This window comes from Monopterus albus, unplaced genomic scaffold (genome assembly GCF_001952655.1).
Source record: "Monopterus albus unplaced genomic scaffold, M_albus_1.0 scaffold72.1, whole genome shotgun sequence".
NCBI lineage: Eukaryota > Metazoa > Chordata > Actinopteri > Synbranchiformes > Synbranchidae > Monopterus > Monopterus albus.
Window position 1 is genome coordinate 1757208 of NW_018127952.1, and position 21939 is coordinate 1779146.

General features: G+C 39.6%; 1 protein-coding gene across 3 annotated transcripts in view; it reads left to right on the forward strand.

Moving 5' to 3' along the window:
- Positions 1 to 14608: 14608 nt before the first annotated feature.
- Positions 14609 to 21939, forward strand: part of itga11a (integrin, alpha 11a) — a 51040-nt gene continuing 43709 nt past the window's right edge. For 2 of the 3 annotated variants that reach the window (XM_020605678.1, XM_020605679.1), the window contains exons 1-2: positions 14609 to 14836; positions 20827 to 20941. In XM_020605678.1, the coding sequence (XP_020461334.1) occupies positions 14764 to 14836; positions 20827 to 20941 (188 nt within the window). In that variant the 5' untranslated portion in view covers positions 14609 to 14763. Of the gene's footprint in view, positions 14848 to 20826; positions 20942 to 21939 lie in introns of all 3 variants that reach the window. The other variant, XM_020605680.1, reaches the window with a different exon arrangement.

Sequence of the window (21939 nt, forward strand, 5' to 3'; positions counted from 1 at the left end):
AGAGGTGACGTGATATAAACAGGTGGAAGTAATTGATTTAAAACAGGGAGAGTCAAGCTGGGAGGCATAGGACAGGAAAACTGTCAAAATAAAAGCCAAAACCAGGAAGTTACCACAAATTGGGACAAAGCTAAGACACAATCTTCTATTATGGTGCCACTTTACAGTATTTCTAAGAATACTGATTCCCAAATAAATCTGGATGATTCATATTTTATATATTTCATATAAATGCACTAGCTTCTTACTGTAAGTTACAGTTTTATACAAAAGTTTAGGCACATCTGGGCAAATTGGAAAAAGTAAGTAAAAAGTAAATACAAGACCTTTAATCCTGGATGTAAATGTTATGGAGTCCCTTCCCAGTGCCCTGGCTTGAACAGCACTGAAAATCTGTGGTTAGATCTTAAACCTGCTGTGTTCTGTGAAACCCCCTAGATGTCTCATATCTTAAAGTAATCTTAGAAAATATGAGTTTATAAGCATTAATGTCTGTCAAACGGGAGCTATACTAAGTACTGACTTACATTGCCCAACTAGTACACAGGTTGTAATGCATCAACCTGTGAATACTCCACAGCCGTTAATGCAAGTGCAGGACTTTAGATACAAATTGGCTGTTAACATTCAAAAACAGTGAATGTCTGCCAGAAAACATTTTCTCATACATTTGTACTGGGTCTCATGAATTGTTTCATTCGGCCTGTGATGCCTATCATTGGTCAGTGGAATCCTTCATGACTCATTATCCATCCAATTGTGTCAGCTTTGTGGCAGCTGTAAGACATTTAATCAATATGCTGAGCCGTTGACTATTACCAAAGACAGAACTGATGAATTTGATGTAACCGACCACTGACTCCAGCTGACTTCCTCTCACAAAAACTGGCATTGATGTGAAAACCACTAGAAACATCTGAAGGCTCACTGAGGGACCCCTGTGCTGTCGCCCTTCAACTGACTCACCATTCAGAAACCACATTATAATAACAGTCATACGATGACTAATCCTGCAGACTAAAGGCTGCTTGCATAGGCAATATAAAAACTGCAATGTAAAGATAATTCCATGCCTGAGGTGAGTCTGACAGACATGGTTCAAACATCCTATCTAGCGGCTCAGAAATCACACTGTCATGCAATGAGTAATGGTTCATGTGATCTTATTGGCTACAAATATCCCACCGTAAATACCATAGGCCAGCATAAAAATCCATAGCTTCAATTATAGTTATAGTTTGACAAATTAAGTTATTAATTTATAAATCAGGAAATGCTCACATTGGCTGTTGTATGTTATTTTAATGCAGAGCCAGTTTACTCCTGCAGTTCTTAGAGCTGCCTCTAAGCTCTTAGATGAATCTGTTGGTAAACTCAAAATGAGCACTGGAACAAATCCACAGCACACAACTTCCACAACAAGCCCTCAGCTGCTATTTAAAAAAATGAGCTAAGACCTGCAAGAAATTAAAATTAAACAACACAATATGTGGTGGATTAAAGCCTGTCCACAGGTGGCACTGTGTTTCTATGTCCTGAAACACACGTGCTGCGCATGCACTGCTCCTTTGCTCTGTAACAAATTTCTGTATTTCTTTCTGCCTCCCTTGCCAGCTGACAGCAGAGGGAGAGAAAGAGATAAGAGTGATGGAGGAGAAAGTAGATAATGATATACAACGAAGGTATGTGCTCAGATTTTAATCCAAATCTACAGTATATCATGTGTACCAAAACCAATTTAACTGGCAGAATGGTGACGTTCTTTGTAATAATGAGCAGCTGCCCCCGTTCCCTCAGCTCTCTCTCCTCTGTACCCTGCACCCCCTTCAGATCCTCTAATGCTGACCCTCAGAAATTGTTGCTCTTGTGGAACATTTAACACACAGGGGCTCAAATTTCGGCTTCCTCGGTGCACAGTAGAGTGTTCCAGCCAGCCACAGTCTGCACGCAAACCACTTCCTCTATCTGAAGCACAGTGAAGAAGAAGATGAAGGGAGGGGATGAGAAATGGATAGAGGCAAGCAGAGCAGCTGACAAATGTGGACAGCAGTAGGAAGTAGTGCAGCAAGTGGGAATGAGATTGACTGAGGCTCTAATCAATTAGTTGTGTGGTTCATAGAAGCACACACTGCAGTCATCACGAGTGTGACCTTTTGTTTATGTGATGCACAGCTTGTCCATGAGTAGAGAATTCCACCATTCATTTGCTCAACACGCGAACGTATTGCCTCAGTCTCGCCTTCTCATTTTTGTTTTCCACCGGTTGTTATTTCATCCAAGTCCCCTCTCCAGATACATTTCTCCTACAGCCTCTCATTTGCTTTATTTTTTCACCTGCCATTCACAGGGGCAGATTTATGGAGTCCTCATCTCCCCCAGCCCTCATCAGTCCCTGATTTATGTCAGTATAAAGGAGAGATGCTTCTTAACTTAGTGCTTTTATAATGTTGTTACAGTTTTTTAAAAGCTGCATAACCTCTCTTCCCGATTTCTTTAAAATATGACCTTAACTTCGTTGTTGAATTATTGATAGATTTATTACAGTCATAGATAAAGCAGTTAAGCTGTTACAAATAAGGAGGCTTCAAAGTGGCTTCAAAGAGTATTCAGAAGCCGTCACTATCAGCACACTCTACTGTGTTGTTAATTTAATTGGAAATAGATAACACTGTCATGATTTCCAAGCAACACTCATTAACTCATCATGATTACTTACTGTAATTTGAGTTTGCCAAATGGCATCTGATGAGACAAAGCTCAAAACAGTATGTCTAGTGAGCAACACGCGCTGTTCATCACCTGGCTCATACCATACAGTAAAGCATGTTAGTGGCATCATCATGCTGTGGGGCCGCTTCTCAGTAGTCGGGCCACGGAGACTGAGGGGAAAAGTAATGCAACTAAAATACAGTGAGGTCCTTGAAGAAGACCCGGTCCAGAGTGCATGTGACCTGAGGCTGGGGCCATGGTTCACCTTTCAGTGTGCCAGTGACCTGACGTGCACAGCTATAGATCATCTGTGGAAAGAGCTGGAGATGACAGATGACAGATGCTTCCATCCAATCTGATGGAGCCTGAGTGGATCAGAGAAGAAGAATGAGATAAGCTGCCCAAATCCAGGTGTGCTATGCTTGTACAGACTTAGCAAACAAAAGTCAAAGATGTAGTAGTTGCTGCCAAAGTATTGAACTAAGGCTCTTTTTGTAAACCATAGATTTCAGTCTTTGAATTAAATACATTTATAAAAGCATATTATCACTTTGTAATTTTGGGTTACTGATTGTACTGACTATACAAAGTTTATCCATTTAAAATGAACAATAAACAACACGTTAAAGTGTGCAGAGATTGAAGGTGCTTTCTAAAGCCCCCGTATATGAGTGATTTACTGTAGCACTGTATCTTTATTTCTTTCTTTGTCACTGTGCATCTGTCTCATTTTCTCTCTGTCTCATACACATTCACCACAAACAGAGTCTGGAAAACAACACATTCACATTAAGTCAGTGACAGCAGCACAAAGGCTTAACATATGGTAGCACTTAACCAGACCTTTGTAATTCTGTAGACATCAAATAAAATAAGAAATGCTGGAAACGTAGCACACAGCTTCTCATCAAATATATTGTAGACACCACAGAGGAAGAGGTAAGTCTTGCCCCATATGCTTCTTCAAGGTCTGTTCCTCTATTATATGACATGAGACATAAATGTAAAAACTGCTATTGTACTCCAGTTCACAGTTCATTTTCTTTTTACACTAGACTATATATTTGGTTGTCATAAAAATCAGCAAGCAAAAGGAAAACATATTCAAAATGTATAATTCCCAGAGTTATTCAGTGTGGCAGACAAACTTTTTCTTTATTCAGCTTTGTGTGACTTTTATGTTTGTTTGGCTGCCATCTGTGCCAAGTTGAAGGGCTCCCCACTGACACCTGACAACCTGACTGGTTTTGTTATGGCTTGCCTGTGCCATAAAGATACTAACACACGTTAAGTCGATCTCAGAGTAAAGACATACAGCAGATGAACTTAATGATTGATTAATGCATCAATTACAGTCTATATACTCTGTAAGGTGGCTTCAATAAAAAATAACCTTACGGATTAAATCATGGGTTTTCAACCAGTGGTCCGAGGCCCCTTGGTGGTCTGCAAAGGCATTGCATGTGGTTCCTGACCATGTACTCATTAATGTAGTTTGACTGAAGGAATCAGAACACTTTTCTACATATTGCTTATTATTTGTGAATAATCTAATTCATGTAAATATATACAGTAACATTTAGAAAAGCCACAGTGACTTTTAGGATTAAAATTGTGCCTCTCCAGTCTATCTACCCTACAGCAGTGGTCCTCAGGTTACTTTTTAGTCAGAATGGTAGTTCCTGGGTCACAGTTAGTTGAAAACCCCTGGATGAAATCATCACCATCTTTACTGAGAGAAATCATCATTTGTATTAAAAAATCAATAAATCTAACCTTTCTGTCCTTTATCGGTATAAACACACAGTTATGGATATTTTATTTTGTATTTTTCCTTTTTTCAAACTAGTCATGAGCAAGTTGCTTTGATCCTCAGCTGAGATAATAGTTTAATCAAAACAGAAGTGCATGAATGTGGCTATGTGGTCTTCCTATCTCAAAATCTGCAGGGACAGATGGGCTAGCTCCTGGTCCAGTGCTAAGTCCAAAGGTTTTTCTTCAGTTAGTACAGCTAACTTACTTGCTTACAAAGCTTGTTGGCCAGCTTGACATTTTCACCCCTGGCTTAGCACTAACAGGCATCAGCTTATCTTAAAAGCTGTGGATGGAACGCTACTGAATCTTGTGCAGAAGTCTATGTCTCTTCCAGTGCACACCCAAATGTGAAAGGAAAGACATATGAGTCATGTTTGCCTACAATTAGGGGTCAAAAATTTGAGTAAAGCCCAAAAATCTCTAAGGAAAATGTATTTTCTGCTAATGTCTGACAGTATGCTACTGCTGGGTGGCTCAGAAATAAAAAAAAATTCAGTGTGACCTTTAAAAACAGATTTGTTATGATTTTGTAAATTTTATCTATTTTTTATTCTCATCTATAGTTGTATTGTTTGTATGTGACAAACAGCTCAAATCCTAAATCCTAGGAATTGATCGTAGCTTTATTCTTGATTGTTTTTGATTGATTGAGAACTTGGAACACATGCAAGGCCTGATTGGAGCCGGCTGCCTGAAACCAGTGGCAAGTGACACAGTGCTGTTCAGTCCAGGCATTGAATTCATTGTGGCATATTAGTTATAGCAATTTAGGGATAATTTATGCAGAACAGAGGTACTGGGTGTTAAAAACTGTGGGGAAGGCTCATGGATATTGCAAAGATAATTACACAATCAAAGCTTGCTACAGGAAGTGTAGCCTACTCCTTGAATACATTATTATCTGCATTTTTATTATATATTCATTCTCATTCAGTATTCTGAGGAGAATGTTGACATGCTTTTTTTTCAGAATTTTAGATTCTGTGAGCTGGTGTCTAGGTCAATAAATAAGGAATTAATGCAAAAGGTTCAGAGTCTGTTGTTATCCAGTATCCACGAGACCCTTTTTATTAAAGCCAGATAAAAAGAGTGCTTTGTCATTGTGACTAAAATAGTACATCTGCAATCTGTTCTGTTTTATGATGGAAGAGACATCCCTCCACAGTGCTTCATCTGTATATGCACAGTCACATCTGTGTAGAAACAGCTGGTGTTAGGAGCAAGTATTTAAAGGTATGAGAGGGGAAACAATCATACTAATTAGACAAGAGGCTTGCGAAGACTAAAAACAATAATTTCATTGTTTAGACCTGTGTGTTCCTGGAAGGTATGAAGCATCCAAGTTTTGTGTCTCTGATCAGACCATCATAGAAGACGATCAACCGGAAATGATGAGAAAAATTATGTTCTCAAGACAAATAGAAGAGCAGGAGGAGAAAGGAAGACACTGTAACCAGAAGTCTTCAGGAGCAGAAGAAACTCATAAACTGTAAAATTGAACAGGGGTTCCAACTGCTGACATCCACAGGGGACACATTTACTTGTGTCTGGCAGAAGATAGTCTCTCAAAGCGCAGGAACCCTGCGTGGTTCTGGACCCTGCTCATAGAACAGTACCATCTCTCTTACAGTAAATCACAGAGCAGTCAGAGTTGTTGAAAAGGTTTAAAGGTCTGAACTGGTATTTCCAGCTAAACATCTCATTCCTGAACTCCAGCTGTTTGGCAGAGGAAAAAAGGGGCAACATTCAGCTTTATATCTGGGTAGTTTTTGGTGAAGGTGCTGTAGCTATGCTTTTTTTAATGGTTCACCTTTTAGACTTTGTGGTCTAAATATATATTTAATGTTAGGGTGTCTGGTATAATTGGCAAGGCTGTGTGTGGGGGGCCAACTAAATTTTATATATTTCCCTTGTTAATCAGGACATTACATTTAATCACATAAGCCCATTCAAATGACCCTAAAGGTGGAGTTTTTACAATTTATGTATATGACTCAGAATACATTCAAATATGTTTTAAGACCTTCAGGAAAAAAAAGGATAAGGATAATCACCTTTATTTGGCCAAGTATTTTACACACACAATAATCTGTTTCCGGTACAGAACCAAAGCAGCCATCTGCAGCACCAAGTCACATCAATGGTTCTAACCATCGGGGGCAACTTGGGGGGTTCAGTATCTTGCCCAAGGACACTTTGACATGTGGACTGTAGGCAAGTGATTCGAATCTCCAGCCCTCCGATTGGGAGACGACCGCTCTACCCACTGAACCACAGTCGCCCCAAAGCAACCCAAAGCTTAAACAGAAATAAAATAATACTCAGATTGTATAATTTTTCCATTTTTTATAGATTTCATAGATAGAAAAAACAAGTCCAAACTCATAATTAGCTATACATAGCTCTCACAAATGAAAAGGTTTGTTTTATCGATTTTAATAATACATTTTTTAAAATCTAGAAAATTGAACTAAGTGTTACACATCCATCTTTTACTTCTGTTTCTGTCTATGCTTGGAGGACAGTTTTATTTATGTTGAGGCATTTATACGCTCATTTTATTTTTAAGATCTCAACCCAAGCAATGAATAAAGCTTGTGCTGTGAGGCCCCCTGCTCTAACCTTGGCAAATTCCTTTAAACACAACGTGAAGCTCAAGCTAAACTGGATTGGAACTCTTTTAGGGCAGACACCTTCTGCTTGCCAAATTCAATAGTTCTTTGAAAAATACAAACATAATTAGGGAAACTGAATCTGTCTTTTCATGAGCAAATGAACTGCCAAGGCTGGTGCAAAAACAAACAAAAGCTTTCAAATCTCCTGGAACAGTAGCCGCCAGGGTGTAAAACAACAGAAAATACAGCCACACATTGACTTTCCCTGTGGAAAAGCCGCGCCTCAAGTTGTACTGCACTAACCATCAATATGTGGTCATAAGCATTGCATTTAAGAAGAGAGGGACTTAACTTAGTGTTTGAGTGGTCAACCTGCAGCAGATAATTGCATATAAGCTTCATGAAACCTAATAATTACAAGCAGAAAATTGTAGACAGTTTGGTTTTCCATTGATACCCAAGAGAAGAGAAAAGCCTAGTACAATTTTTCCATCTGTCTGACACAAAAGTGTGTATTCTCCCATGATTAAGACATGGCGGAGGCAGAAGTATATGTTAGACCACAGCCTTCTCTGTATGAGGACTTACGAGCTGCAAGTTACTTGATTGGATAGAGGAATGTGCTGAGTGACTGTTATTCATTTTTGATATTTGTGTGTGTGTGTGTGTGTGATTGTGTGTCTGGAGAATGATGCAACTGCAAGGATGCAGTTTGTATAAGAGCTGGTTACATATTATATGTGTATGACTGTCTTACAGTCAGCACTATATTGTATCCATTATTAGGAAGCAGACTGGGAAAAATCCTTGCTGACATGTAGCACATTACAGCATCCATGGAAGTAATCTCATTTGGGTAGCAAGGCTTTATGTTTAAGCTGGGTGTCGAGAGACATGGCTTTGCCCCGAATCTGGATGTGTGAGCTTTGCGGCGTTCCATTGTCGTCCATCTTGTGGTTGTGGCTTTAGTTTCCACATTAGTCTAGTTCCCACTGTTGCTACTGGCACAACTCAACCTGCACAAAGCTCTGCCAGAGATCTGGAAAAGTTAGAATGACTCACTCATGCTCAGACAAAAACATTTACTTCCCTCATCATCGCTACAGTATTTGGCTTTTTAATATGTAAATTTTTACTATATAGTGTATTGGGATTTTCTATAGGCGTTCAACTACGACTGAGATTGTATCAGTTACTCATTAATTGTTTTTTAATTTGAGAAATTTATTTGAAGCTGAACAGTGTGCTAGGAATGTAAATTAAGTAGAATACCTACCAGCGGTAGGTTCATCATTCTTCATGAACGTAAATGGCACAGTAGACGGACAGTACAGGACAGTTGGTGAGCTGTGTATTTTTCAGCCAGCTGTGCTTATTTACTCCACAATTAACAGGGGCTTAGTGTATAAGTCTGCATTTCTGATGTTCAGCTCCTGGAGGTAGCACAGTGGCTTGCACATACAGTACAGTAATGATATGTGGGATGTACAGTGTTGTGTGTTTCTACTTCAGCTGTGTGGGTAGAAGCTTAAAACCATGGAGTGTAAACTCAACCTGAGATGTAAATCTGTGATAGACTGTTTATTCTAGATGCCAACTTTAGAAAACATCAACAGAACATATATAGAACAAATGAAAGTAAAAACTTTCAGTTCAGCATATACACGCACATTGAGATCCTACTCATCACATTAAAATCTGTTTAGAGGTGGAGTATACGCATCACTTTCCTACCGCTTCTTAAGCCACAAGCATACTCATGCAGCAAGAAAGGCTTCATGATACACTATAAGCTCAAGAAAAGTCTGAACTCTGTAAAGTAGCAGGATTCCTGCATGGCGGCCTAAAAACCACTGGATTCCTCTTGGCCTGCATTCTGTCCCTCATGTTCTTCTCATCCAACTCCGCTCGCACTGGTTTGACTTACATTACTTCAACACTGGTTCACCATCTCCTCTCATTCCTAAAAGATGCTTTAATGCATTTGGTGAAACAAAAGACCTGGCTTTAAATCTGTAACCAGAGTTGATATAATCAGGATACAGTTTGACGCTGTATATATACAATGTTAATTGTAGGACAGTACAATATATTTTTTGTGCTAATAATTTATGTACTATAGCTTTTTTCAAGCAACTAGTAAAAACAGGATAGTTACTTGTAATATAATAATTTTTCTTTTACTTAAAAATCAGATTTGACTTCATTTCACATTCTAATATTTGTCCCGTTTTTAAGTTAAAAGTAGAGTATATATATATATAGAGTATATACATTCCGATTCTTCTGATTTTGATTCTGATGAGCACAGAACCTGATTACAGAAATGTTGTCCTGTGATTTTAGGTCCGTGACACATCATGTCAGTGGCCACCATCGGGCTGTCAGTGAGTGTCTGTCGCCCTTGTCTTCCCGGTGTGTCCTGGCACTAGCTGGACCCTGTCAGTGGCTTTTCAGCTGATTCGGCATGCTGAATCAGCATCGGAGCTTGTTGGTGAGAAAGAGCACTCTGATTGGCTGTTCAGCTTAGCGAATCAATGTACGAGAGTTTGGGAAGCCTGTCTCTGTAGTATCCATGATTTTACCTATTTAGTGCAGTTTCGCCTTGTTTTTCACCCCCACAACCTCCTTTCTTCTTCCACAACCAAAAGGCCGAGGGCAGAGAACAGCAGTGTCGTTTGCAACTTCTTATCAGACATATTCTCACTTAGAAGCAGCTGTAAACAGCAGCTGTGCTGAACGAGAGGAGCTTTGTTTATAGTTTACACTTCTGCAGTCTAGCTCTTGTTCTTTCTCTTTCTGAATGATGAATACGGAATTTTTACTGCTAATACTTTTGTACTTTTACTTAAGTAACATTTTGAATGCTGGACTTTTATTTGTAGAAGAGTATTTTTACACTGTGGTATTACTTCTTTTACTTAAGTAAACAATCTGAGGACTTCTTCCACCACTGATCCAGGTTAATGCTTTATGCAGGGCTACTCGCTGGACCTGTGGAGTAATATCTCCCTGCTGCTCTTACAGTAGATGATACAGAGCCAAAAACCAGTTGCTGAAAGAGCAATGTATTTCAAAAGCTCCCTGGAGGAGTTTGAGTGTGTGCTCTATTGCTATTTAAAAAAAAAACATTTGTTGTTTCATCCTGATCCTGCCTACTTGGCTATGACTTGTGGAAAGTAACATCTCCACAGGCAATAAGCTTCACCATGTACAGTTGAATGTTCTCAAGAAATATCTTTAACAGAGAACTGGACTTCTGACAAGAGGATATGGGACTGTGGTCTTGAAGACTGCATATGAAACGTCCAGTGTCAGTAGCTGGCCAAGGCTTCGCATACAGATCCGTGAGTCTGAATCTGTCCTCCCAGTTGTTTCTTTATTCAGTGAATGGGATGAACACTTCCTCACGTTGTTGGTTGCTTTAGCTTCCATGCACTTTTGGGGAAGTACATCCTCTGAGACAGACTGAGATATGAAAGAGAGGCAGAGAAGAGAGATGCAGTTTTCTGAGCTCACGGCGAAACTGAAGAGCCTTTGTGGCTGCTTGGTTTTACCATCAAAGATATGATGTATAGCACTTACAATATCACTGGCAGGTTTAGGGCTCAGGCTAAAACTTATGATGGGGCAGATGCTGGGTCTCAACATGAGACGCACCCAGACTAAACTGTGATGGGAGTAGCTGTTTGCTTCTTTATGTCTAATCCCAGAGGACGTGTCCTGTGTCTGGCCAAAGCTCCCGTTCTAGCCTGAGGAGACAGCCGTATATATTGCACACAAACTGATAATCCTGGGGTGGTTGAGGTAATTGCTTGCAGTTGTGGTATGGTTTTGGAGAGGGGCCTGTAAAAGGTGATATATGTGCAACTTCTGTCCAATACTGATGTCAGGCTGTGCCTCACAGTGGGACGGTTTATACTGTATGGTCTGGAGCAGGGTAATAGAATAAGATTTTCAAAACCTAATTTTTCACACTGCTTGTTTCGCCTCTGGTCTGCTTAACCTTTGCCCCTCCCCTCACTGACAGCTAAATATCTACAATTTTGGTTAGCAGCAAAGAACTGGGGAGAATTGCTCGCCGCTTCTCTCTGGTCTTGAAACCAGGACAAAAAGTAACTGCGCTGGCACACTGCCTTTATTCAGAGCAGCAAACCTTAATCTTAATTGTAGGTTTCTGTTCGATCTATCAAGCTGACAGCAGGAGATTCTTCAGCTATGAGTTTGTACCCACAATACTGCATGAAACAATTCTTGTCATGAAACTATTCATGTTTATGGAGAACGTTATGTTATAATGACTACCAAACCTCTGTGACTTCCTGATTTCCCCTCCAGTTTGGGAATGTTTTATTCCAGTGGAGTTTGATGGGCAAAGAATGTTGGCTTTTAAAACACTTCTTTGTTGTATTGTATTGTTAGCCTGCCTGAACGTAGCCTGGTATATCCTGTAGACTTACTCTTGTTTTAAAATAGCATAATGTCCGCAGGAAGCACAATGCAGTTTAGAGGAAATGTGCTTTCATAACTCATTTGAAGAGTCCTGCCCACTAATATTTACATCAAGAGTCCAGGGCTCAATTTACTCACTTGTAAGAAACAAGGAGGCCAGTACTCTACTGCAAAGAAGTGATGAAGGAGGAAAAAGTGAGCTTTTAACTACCTTTAATGAAAGCAAGTATTATTATTATTATTATTATTATTTTGATGGTTTGGTAATCCTAATTTAAAGCACAACCACTGGCTGGATTTACGTTAACAGACGTTGCTCCAGGTTAAAAGGACTCTGATTGCAAACCGAGAGAAAGTATCTCTTAGAGCCAATGATATATGTGTACTTGCAGGTTTGACTGATTTTCAGATAAGCAGCTGTTCACAAGGCAGTATCAGATTTGGAAATGTGAGAAACATCCTGATGAGATTCACAGGCACCTCACAGTTTGGCATGGGCTGCTTGACTGTCGGTCTGCTCTGGATGTTGTGTGTGTGGTCAATGTGGTAATCTATTTTTGAAAGCTAATTCTTAATCCCTGATTCCTTCATTCATCACTTCCTGTGAGCCTCATTTCTCAGCTTCTAACATATATTTTTCTATTAAACTGTAGTACCCGATCATTTTTAAATTTCAGATGCAGCACCCTCGAAGTTCATTTCATCTAATGAAGCATCTGTGAAATCTTCCCCAACTCCACCAGCATTAACATCAGAATAATAATTGCTAAACTTGGCAATTATGTCACAGAGACAACAGCAAAATATGATCTACAGCGGGGGTGCCCAGTCCTGGTCATCTTAGATGAAGGTGGAGTGAGGAAAGACAAATTGGTATCATCCAGCTTCTGACTGACTGAACACACCTGATCCAGGTAATCAGCAGTGGGTAGGGCAGGAATAGCTGGAAAACAAACAGAGCAGCGGCCCTCGAGGACCAGAGTTGCCCACCCCTGATCTACCGTATGTGATTCAAACAGTGTTTTACACAGGATCCATAAAATAGGCCCACCAAACTGAAATGAGTTGTGTTGTATTTGTATAGCACCATTAGCCTGCAATAGCTGTGAAGCTGTGAACACAACACTGACGTATTTTGCACTGATATGACAAACTTATTAGCAGTTGCTTATTTATGCATCCAGCATTTACACAAAAATTACATTTGGAGTCAAGTTTCTGTTCTTGTGACTAAATCTAATCATACTCTCTCCTTTTAGCAGGTTTGATTTGCTCTTCGCTATCCTGTGAGGCTCATTATGCTCCATTATGTTCACAGCTAGTCATCAGCTTTGTCAGTGTGCGACAGTGTGGATTTGAGAGCCTTTTCACTGAAAACGGGTCTGCTATATCTGAACTAGTGTTGGAATTAAGTCTTTAAACCCTGAGAAGAAAAACCAAAGAATAGTCCAAGTTGAGTCCCAGTCCAGTCCCCATTACCATTGTCCTTCAATCACCAAGGGCTACATTATTCACATTATTGACACAGCCCTCAGCATTTTAAAGGAGTTTACTCACTGCATGTGACCTAATAGCCAGAGAGACTGTATGCACTTGTAAGCACACACATACACGCTACATTTAAGTGAACAGTGTTGGATGTGCTTCACACACACACACTCTCTATCAGGATTAGTCTGGTACTAAAGGCTGGCAGCACTAGTGTCAAGCACATGTTTTTTATGTAATGACCCATTACAAAAAAAAAAGTCCTCGCCTCGAACTTCTGAGTCCAAGTCAGTTCTGAGTCCTGGACTTGACAATTACGATACTGGTCTGAAAATGGCTCTGATGAGAGAGGTGAAGGTGAATCAGCTGTAAAGCTACAGTAAAGTTTATTCAAGTTAAGCAGTTTGAAGTTGTATTTTATTCATAGAGCACCTTAATTACATAGTCCAATTGTCCTTACAGAACAGAAGAAAACTTGGATAGATGCGCAAAGATCACAACAAAATTGGCAATATGACCTGTAGTACCATGACTGGTAATAAGAGCACTGTTCATGTAGTTTTAATATGGACACAATACACACAAAAAATACAATCACTGACATCAGCATAAAAACTATGGCTCATTCGTCTGTATCAGAGGAATATCTGCCACAAATTTGACACTGGAACTCTACTTCATGTACTGGGGTACCAGCTAATCACTTCTGCATATAGCTAATGTCCCAGTGGCTTATTATGCAAACACAGGTGTTGATGTATTTTATTCAAACATAGGCTTCAGTCATTGCCAGCATAAAAATAATTTTCCAGACCAAAGTGAGAATGCGACCCATGTAAAGAAGAGATGTCCATTTATGTGACTTACTGTGGTTAAGTTGCAAACTGGAGTTCTACCAGGTAACCACAAATGGATTTCAGGAGGGCTAATGTGCATAAACTATGTCTTATTACGTAAATGGGATCATTACACGTGCTGTAGTTAGGACTGGATGGCTCAGTTGCAAGGCTATGAGGTAACATGCAAACCCTACATTTGCGTTCCACTGTTAATACGCTGGTAAGTTTGTGGTTGTGTCATGATGATAGCATTTGTGGTACATAGCTTGAGTCTGACAGAAGACAACTGAGGTTTGTAATGAGTAAAGGATTCTGCCAGTGATAAGCTATAAGGTTTTGTTTGCTTGTTTTTTAATAATGATGATTTTCACAAAATTTGTTTAGGTGTCCCACCAAAGTTTACAGCTGGACTTTGCTTCATGAATTCTTATTTACTTTACTCCATGTTTTTTTTATTTGTTAGTTGAACAAATGGATATATTTCATTCCTTTGCACTTTAACAGCTCAAAACCTCAATGCCTTCAACTGCAAAGATGAGTCTTTAGTCACCCTGTCTGTCTGAGTTGAAAAAGTGTGTGAGACAGAGTTTTCCTGCCTGCTGTGTCAGAGTGGACCTCCTTCTTCTTCTTGCTCTTCTTCTGCAGTCTCCTCCTACTTTCAGAAGATATAGGCAGCGCTTTAACTTTGACTTAGAGTCGATCAGAGTGGGATCTGTGCCTGTCACTGGGTCTCTTTGTCTCAGCCCATCATATACACATTCACAGCAGTCATCACTCTCTCTCTCTCTCTCTCTCTCTCTCTCTCTCTCTCACACACACACACACACACATACACACAAAAACACATGCACGCTTGCACCGGCCAACATATGGAGTACTACTGCTTCATCCTGCTCTGGATCTGCAGCCAGCACTTAGGTGAGTGAAAGGTGTGTGTATGTGCCGTATGCACCCTGACATGCTTGTGTTGTGCTGATACTGATGAATCTGACCTTCTTTATTTCTTCATGTAGCTTTGCAGTCCTATAATAGCATCCTAAGTGTTAGTTGTACTTATTCCAGCAACTACTGGAAACTTTGAGACTGTTGCTTTTAAAGGTTTGACATAAATAGCTGGAGTGCAAAACTTTTAAAAGCTACATTATGGCTTTGTTGTAGCTCTAATTTTCCAGTTTAGCTGAAATTGTGTATGTGTACACATATACAGTGATTGAAGAAAACATCTGAATAAATAGATGAAAGGCATCATAACCTGGTGACTTGAGCCAGTCTCATGGTGAGAGACAGGAAGGCAGAGGTCAGTAGCTTGACTGAAGGATGTGCTCAGGTCCACAGAGGTGCTCTGTGCCTCACTGGAAGCAGGCGCACTCTTTCAAATGAAAGCTGATCCTATCTTTTCACAGTCAAGTTTTCAGCAACCAGAGAGTTGTTGGTGCTCAGCCAGAACTGTGGTCAATTAGCAGTGAAATCACTATAGCAGTGATCAATCTAGACAGGATGAAAGAAAAAGAAAGAGACAGAGAGTGACTAAAAGGGACCAAAAACACATGTACAGTATGTTGTAAGACAAACATTTAACATGAGTCACACAGATTAATATAAAATTACCAGTATAAATCAACTGTGCACTTTATATAAACTATAGAACTGCATGCAGCTGATGCAGTGCTGAAGAATACTGGATTCATATTTGGAGCTCAGTATGCTGTGAACTGTAACCACTTTGTTTACACAGCCTCTGTGTTGGCCAAAATACTGTTGTCACCATGGCTGTACATGAGCATTTCTTCTTTAAGCAATTAAACAATGAAGCATTATTCACTCCTGTAGCTTTATCAGAATCACCCCAAGGTTAATACTGAAGAAGAAGAGGTTCATTTGTCTTCATTTTAGACATTTGGTAAATAATACAAAACTAAAGAGTGGACAAGAGGAAATCTCTACTATAAATATTTGGTTTCATTTTGGAATTTGTTGGACTGAGATTTGGACTCACCACAGTGAGGGAGTCACTGACTTTCTATCTGGGGTCAGCAGATGAACACTTAATGCTGGCTGTGCTGGAAAATGTTTTGGTATACACATAAGAAGGAGGCTGCATTTTTGTCTGCTGTGAAATCCTGGGACTTTTGACCCTGTTCACATCATTCTGAGTAGAGCCACCTCATGTAGATGATACATCCATATAAGAGGGACAACTACTATATGACAGATCTGTCCTCATGATTTTGGTGTGGTAGTTGCTTACATTTCTTCACATGCTGTAAAGTTATTGTTGCTGGTGTAACATGTTCCCGAATCTCCTTTGTGACTGCTGTAACTCCCAACACATCTTGTCTTCAGATGCTCATGCATTTATGTTACCCTTTTGCTCCTGGGTCATGATGACAAATCTGATTTATTAGCACTTAATCTTCTCTTTAGTCTGTAATACAAAGTGCTCCCAAACTTTAGACAACTTGTCCTTTTAGTAGTAGTAGTTCATTTCAGAATGGCTCATTAAAATCAGTTATTAAAGTTATTTATTGTTTGACTTATCTGCTCATTATTCAAGAATAATTTAGATTTATACTAATGGGCTGTTGAAGTTTTAGTGTTACAACTTGTTAATGTTACACTGGCCAGAAGCAGGTAATACTCAACATTATGTTATTTCTGAATATCAAACTTAGCGCTTATTAACTTTCCAAATATCTTGACTTTGTAGTGTAGTTGTGTGAGACATCTGGTGGTACACATCCTGTGCTGTGCTGCCACAAAGACTGGGTTCGAGTCCCTGGACGATCTTTTATTGGCTCAGTGAGTTAACAACTTGTTAAACAGTGTCCAGTTGGCTGTGGTGTGTTGGGAACATCTGGTTTTAGATACCTCGTGCCTTCCAGAGTGTTTATGTTGGCATTGCGTAGGGATGTAAAGTGCCAAAATATTTCAAAATATATTGTTCACTATGAAGTATCTTTCCAGAGAAAACCATTGTAATGGAAGCCCAGAATGAATCAAAACAGTACACTGAGATTTATTGTCTGTGCAGACTCCTTCTCATATTTGTTAAAATTCATGCTACTGGCCATCACACCAGCCATGAGTAAGACAAAATGTCTAGTGTGCACACTCACATACACATATGTGATTATAAACAGACAAAAAGCAAATGAGAAGCATTGTGAGCATTCTGATCTCTGTTTTCATTCATTCTAAAACATATTAGAGTGTCTGATCTTATAAAGGAACCGCATCATGCATGTCTCCAAGCCAGCAGTTAGCACGGTGCACCTGCACAGCTGCTCTGTGTCAGTGGGTTTGTGGTAGAGCTCCTGTGGCTTGGTGTGGGGCCAGAGGTAGCAGCAGACTAATGTGGGTCGCTCCAGCAGCCACCAGCCTGAGCTTTGTTTATCTGGGCATGAAAGCCAGTACACAGGGGAATAAGCAAAACTCTGACCTTACTAGTCACATTGGCCACATTAAGAGCTTGAAATGGAAACCGGATCCAAACTCCATTCTCATGCTGCCACCCTGGCACATTCTCCTCTTCTGCCTTTCTGAGATTGCATCTTAACAAAAGTGTTTCAGTACTTAAAAGTCTCCCAGTATTATTGTATTTCAGCTACACTGAATTCGAAATTAGTTTGTGTGGCATAGGCGGCCATTTAGTTTAATGGCGGTTGAAGAAATGGTCAATGGATGTGCCAGTCAGCGTGTGATATTTTTAATCACTCTGAGGCTGTGACGCCATTCACATAGTCTCCAGTGGTAAATTGTGGTGGTGATGATTCTGACATTGAGTTTAGTCCCAGAAGCTTCATTTCCAGTCCCAGTTCTACTGTAGATAGTTGCTAAGAAATGGAAGGAGTAGATATCTGGTTTGCTGTTTGTTTAAACAACCCATTAACACTCCTTAATATTCACTATCTAAAGAATGCAGACAACTTCATATTTCTGCTGAGGGACACAGCTGCATGTGCCAAAACCTGAGCTGGAAATGTACCCTCTATTTCTGCTATTACTGCTACTAGTGACTGGCAAATCATTTTTATTTGACCTGTTGATGTGGCAAAAACACAGTTCACATAATACAGTTTACAAAATACACTTTTAGTGTAATATTCAGCCTACAGTGCTAAACTAGTACAATGTCATAATAATAATTCTCCTGTGCAATATACTGTGTATACGGCTTATTCATTGCACTGTTTGTGTTGTTTTTTTGCTACTAATATTGATGTTGTTCTTATAAATTTCCCCGTTATGAGGCACAAAAGATTATCTTACATTATCTTGTCTTGTTCTGAGATTTTTAAAATATCATACTTGTCCTTTAGCTGGATGTTCACTCAAGACAACATATCTGTTAGATGGCAAAACATTTTTACATTAGTTATTTATTGTCTAACATAAACTCTGTATAAACTGTGTAGAGCAGCTTTTTACCCCAAAGGATTCTGTTCTTGATTTACCTGTGCGATTCATTCACACCTTCATTATCCAACTCCAAAAACACACATACTTGATGCAGGAACTGAGAATGACAATCGTTCTTAGAATGTTGTTTTTAGCTCCTACCTCAGGCCAGGTAGGCTACTCTCAGAGCATAATAGGAACAAGAGTGACATGCATGTACATTTACTGCAGCACCGCTAACTGCCATTTTTGCAAAAACATGTTAGCTGTGTAAACAATAGTGATCAATATCCATCACCAGCAGCATGGGCAGCCACGCTCCACCAATGGAAGGCTCTGCAGAGGGTGGGTGGCTACTTATATTGTAGAATTAACATTAGCAACATATAAAGAAAATGCTTACTGATAAAGTAACTTTGCTATGTGTTAATTGTTGTGTGCTTGTTGGCGAATCGCTAACATTTGGTCAGCTTAGTGTTACATCACTTCTGTGAAAAGCCCCTGAAGGTGTGTAGTTCCTGGGGGAGCTGCCAGTCCCTCGAACACTTTGGTCCAAAAGCGTCTACTGTAAGCATTTTTGTAAAGATGAAGAAATATTTGGGGCACCAAAAATAAAACCTCATGAATGGCTGTAATGCTGGGCCTGATTATAAACATCTTGTATTTGACACACTGTCAAACCAACACTTTGATACTCACTTGAAAGTCAACATCAAGAAAATCTCAGTTTTGCTTTTTAACAGAACCTCTGTTCAGTAAACTGTCGCCCTCTTACTGTACAAGTAACATCAGATTGGGCTTGTATTTTTTTGTTTCTTTCTCAGAGAGTTTTGTCTTGCTGAAAGGGGCAAACAACCTTAAATGTTAGTGCTTTTCAGTCTTGTGAGGTGTGTGTGGAAAAATTCAACCAGAGCTTTACTTAATAGGAAAATGGTACAAATTGTTATATCTGGTAAGTTTACATTTGAACTCAGTTATTTGTTGTGGCTTAATCTGAATTTTATGTTTTCAGCTTCCTTCATCTTATTGTTTACAGTGAACTGAAATTCTCATAGCAGCAAAAAAAGGGCTCACATGACTTGACGTGACCGCAGAGACCGGGAGTAAACTGTGAGAGGGGATGTTTAGCGTGAATACAAGGGACTGAATAAGCCCAACAGTGTGTGGACAAGAACCACAGAGATTTAAGAAGTGGATGTGTGCGGGGGTGAAAACAAAGACCTTTTGCTCTCAGCTCAACTGTGCAGCTCAGACTGTAAGAAAACACTACATTTAAAATCTTCAGCTCCTACAAAATACACCTCTGTCTCATTAAGCATAAAGAATGCTTCACTTTCCCTCCTACTCTCCTAAGTTTTTGTGCTTTTTCGCTGTGAAATGAAAGTGAGCTCTAGGTCAACATAATCCTTGATCTTACAGTAGTTGAAACATAAGTGGAACAGCTCTAATCAGAAGACACACTTGCAATAGATTTGACTATAAACTGAAACGGAAGTTATCAGGAAATTAAGTAGGAGACAGGTCAGCAGGGAGCAGAGGATCAAGAGGAAGTCAAAGTGGTAGATGACTGCATTCCCCCCTGCTGCTCTGCCAAAAGAAAAACCTCATCCTCTATGTCCTGACAGTGAGTCCTCATCTTCTGATGGCAATTTAAAAGCCAAATGTTGCTGTCACCATTAATTTAATGTAATGTATAACTTGGTGACATGCAGAGTCTCAGAAATGCCTTCTCCGTTTGGTTTTTTAATTGAAAGCAGGTGGTCACTGTTGTTTTCTACCAAGAAGATACATCCTGGAAAATAGATTTACTCCTGTTTACTTCTGACCCTCTTGTTACATGTCAGCTTCACCATCAGGACAGGCCTTATTGCTGAATCCCTTTACCAGTCTTATAATTTTATAATAGTAATTGCAAGATGTTACACACTGATGCATGTGTATCCATACAGAAGGACATTTCTCCAGCTTTTCAAGTTCTCCCTAACCTCTGAACTGTAAATAAGAGGCATGAGATATTTGACCTAGGCCTCTTACATGTAAACCGAATGTTGTGATGAAGTATGCCACATCGCTGTCTGTCAGTGAACTCTTATGGAAGTTAAACACTGGTCATGTTGGTGGTGAGGCTGGCGCGATGGAAGAAGCTCTACTGCTCTGCAGAGTTTACATGATTATTGGTTTCTTTACAAGGAAAATCTGTGTTTAGATTGGCACAGGAGGACAAACAGACATGAGACAGGGCAGGAAGGATGAGTAAGGAGGACTTTACAGCTGTTTGTTGTTCTTCAGCCAGATGCTGAAATCTAATCAGTGTTACTGTAACTGTTTCTTTCAATACAGACAGACACTCAGAAGACTGCTGAGAAAATAACACATGACACTAAAAGTAGATGTTCTGTGTGGTTTTTACTAATACTATAGAGCTCTGCACTGAACTACAGGTTATTAGCGGCAGAATTTCAAACTCTTCTTAAGCAAACGCTGATAAAACTTGTCTTTTTCCTTTCAAGGTTTCCATGACTGCTTCAATATCGACACAAAGAGACACAGGGTCATCAAAGGCCCTAAACAAGCCCAGTTTGGATACACTGTTCAGCAACATATGGCTGCCAGAGGAGAGAAGTGGTAAGGGACACGGTGCTGCTGTGCAACATATTATTGCTTGTTGATGTTTTTGTACCTGTAAAGCACTACATTCATGATCAGCAAAGCTCACCATTCGTTCTGCATCGACTAAATAAAAAGTTTATTTCTGTGGTGACTCTATCACCACTGCTTTAAGTTTAGTTTGTTGTGCAGGAGTTGGTGTCATTATATGTCAGCAAAGCTTTATATATTTTAAGATTTTAAACAAAAGAAAGAAGTACTTGAATTACAGTGTCATTTATCATTTGTATTTTATGACATAAAATATTAGTATGTCTTATTGTGAAGTATATTTTTAGCTTCTGTAAAACTGCCAGAACACATGTTGACAAGCTGTAGTGCTGACAGACTGTCTGACTTGGAGAGAAAACTATTTCCTTTTTCCAAGAAAGATACTGATCTACTGTACCTCTCTTGTGGAATGCAAAGTTTCCTTCCATAATTTGCATTTGTAGTTGTGAGCTGGATATCTCACATTCATTGTGCTACTATAACTCTTAGAAGAAAACAACTCCTGAAGCAGTGTTATTTGGCCAGCTGGCATTGCGCGGTGGCCAAAATTAGATTCTGGCATCCCTAGCATGTCTGATTGTAAGCACTGTGCTTCCAGCTGTGCTTCTGTGTGGGTGTGTGTTTGTGTATGTGTAAATCATTAGTTCTGTTTTTATATTTTTAATTATGTGTCTATTTTGTTTCTTTAACTTCAATGGCTTCCAGATTGGCTTCACTCAGAATTGATAGCACTGGCTATTTGTTTAAATGCTTTAAACAGACTTTGTTGACTATTTCCTGGCAAGTGACTGCTTGCAGTTTTGTCAGTATTGACCTCTAAAGATCTTAAACTGGTCATGTGGATGAGGTGTAACTGTACAGTGGACGTGCCATTGAGACCTGACCGTGGTTTACGTGCAGTCTCTTTCCAGCAATCAACCTAGTTTTAACCATGGAAATTAAATGTAGAAAGAGATGAGGTCTTT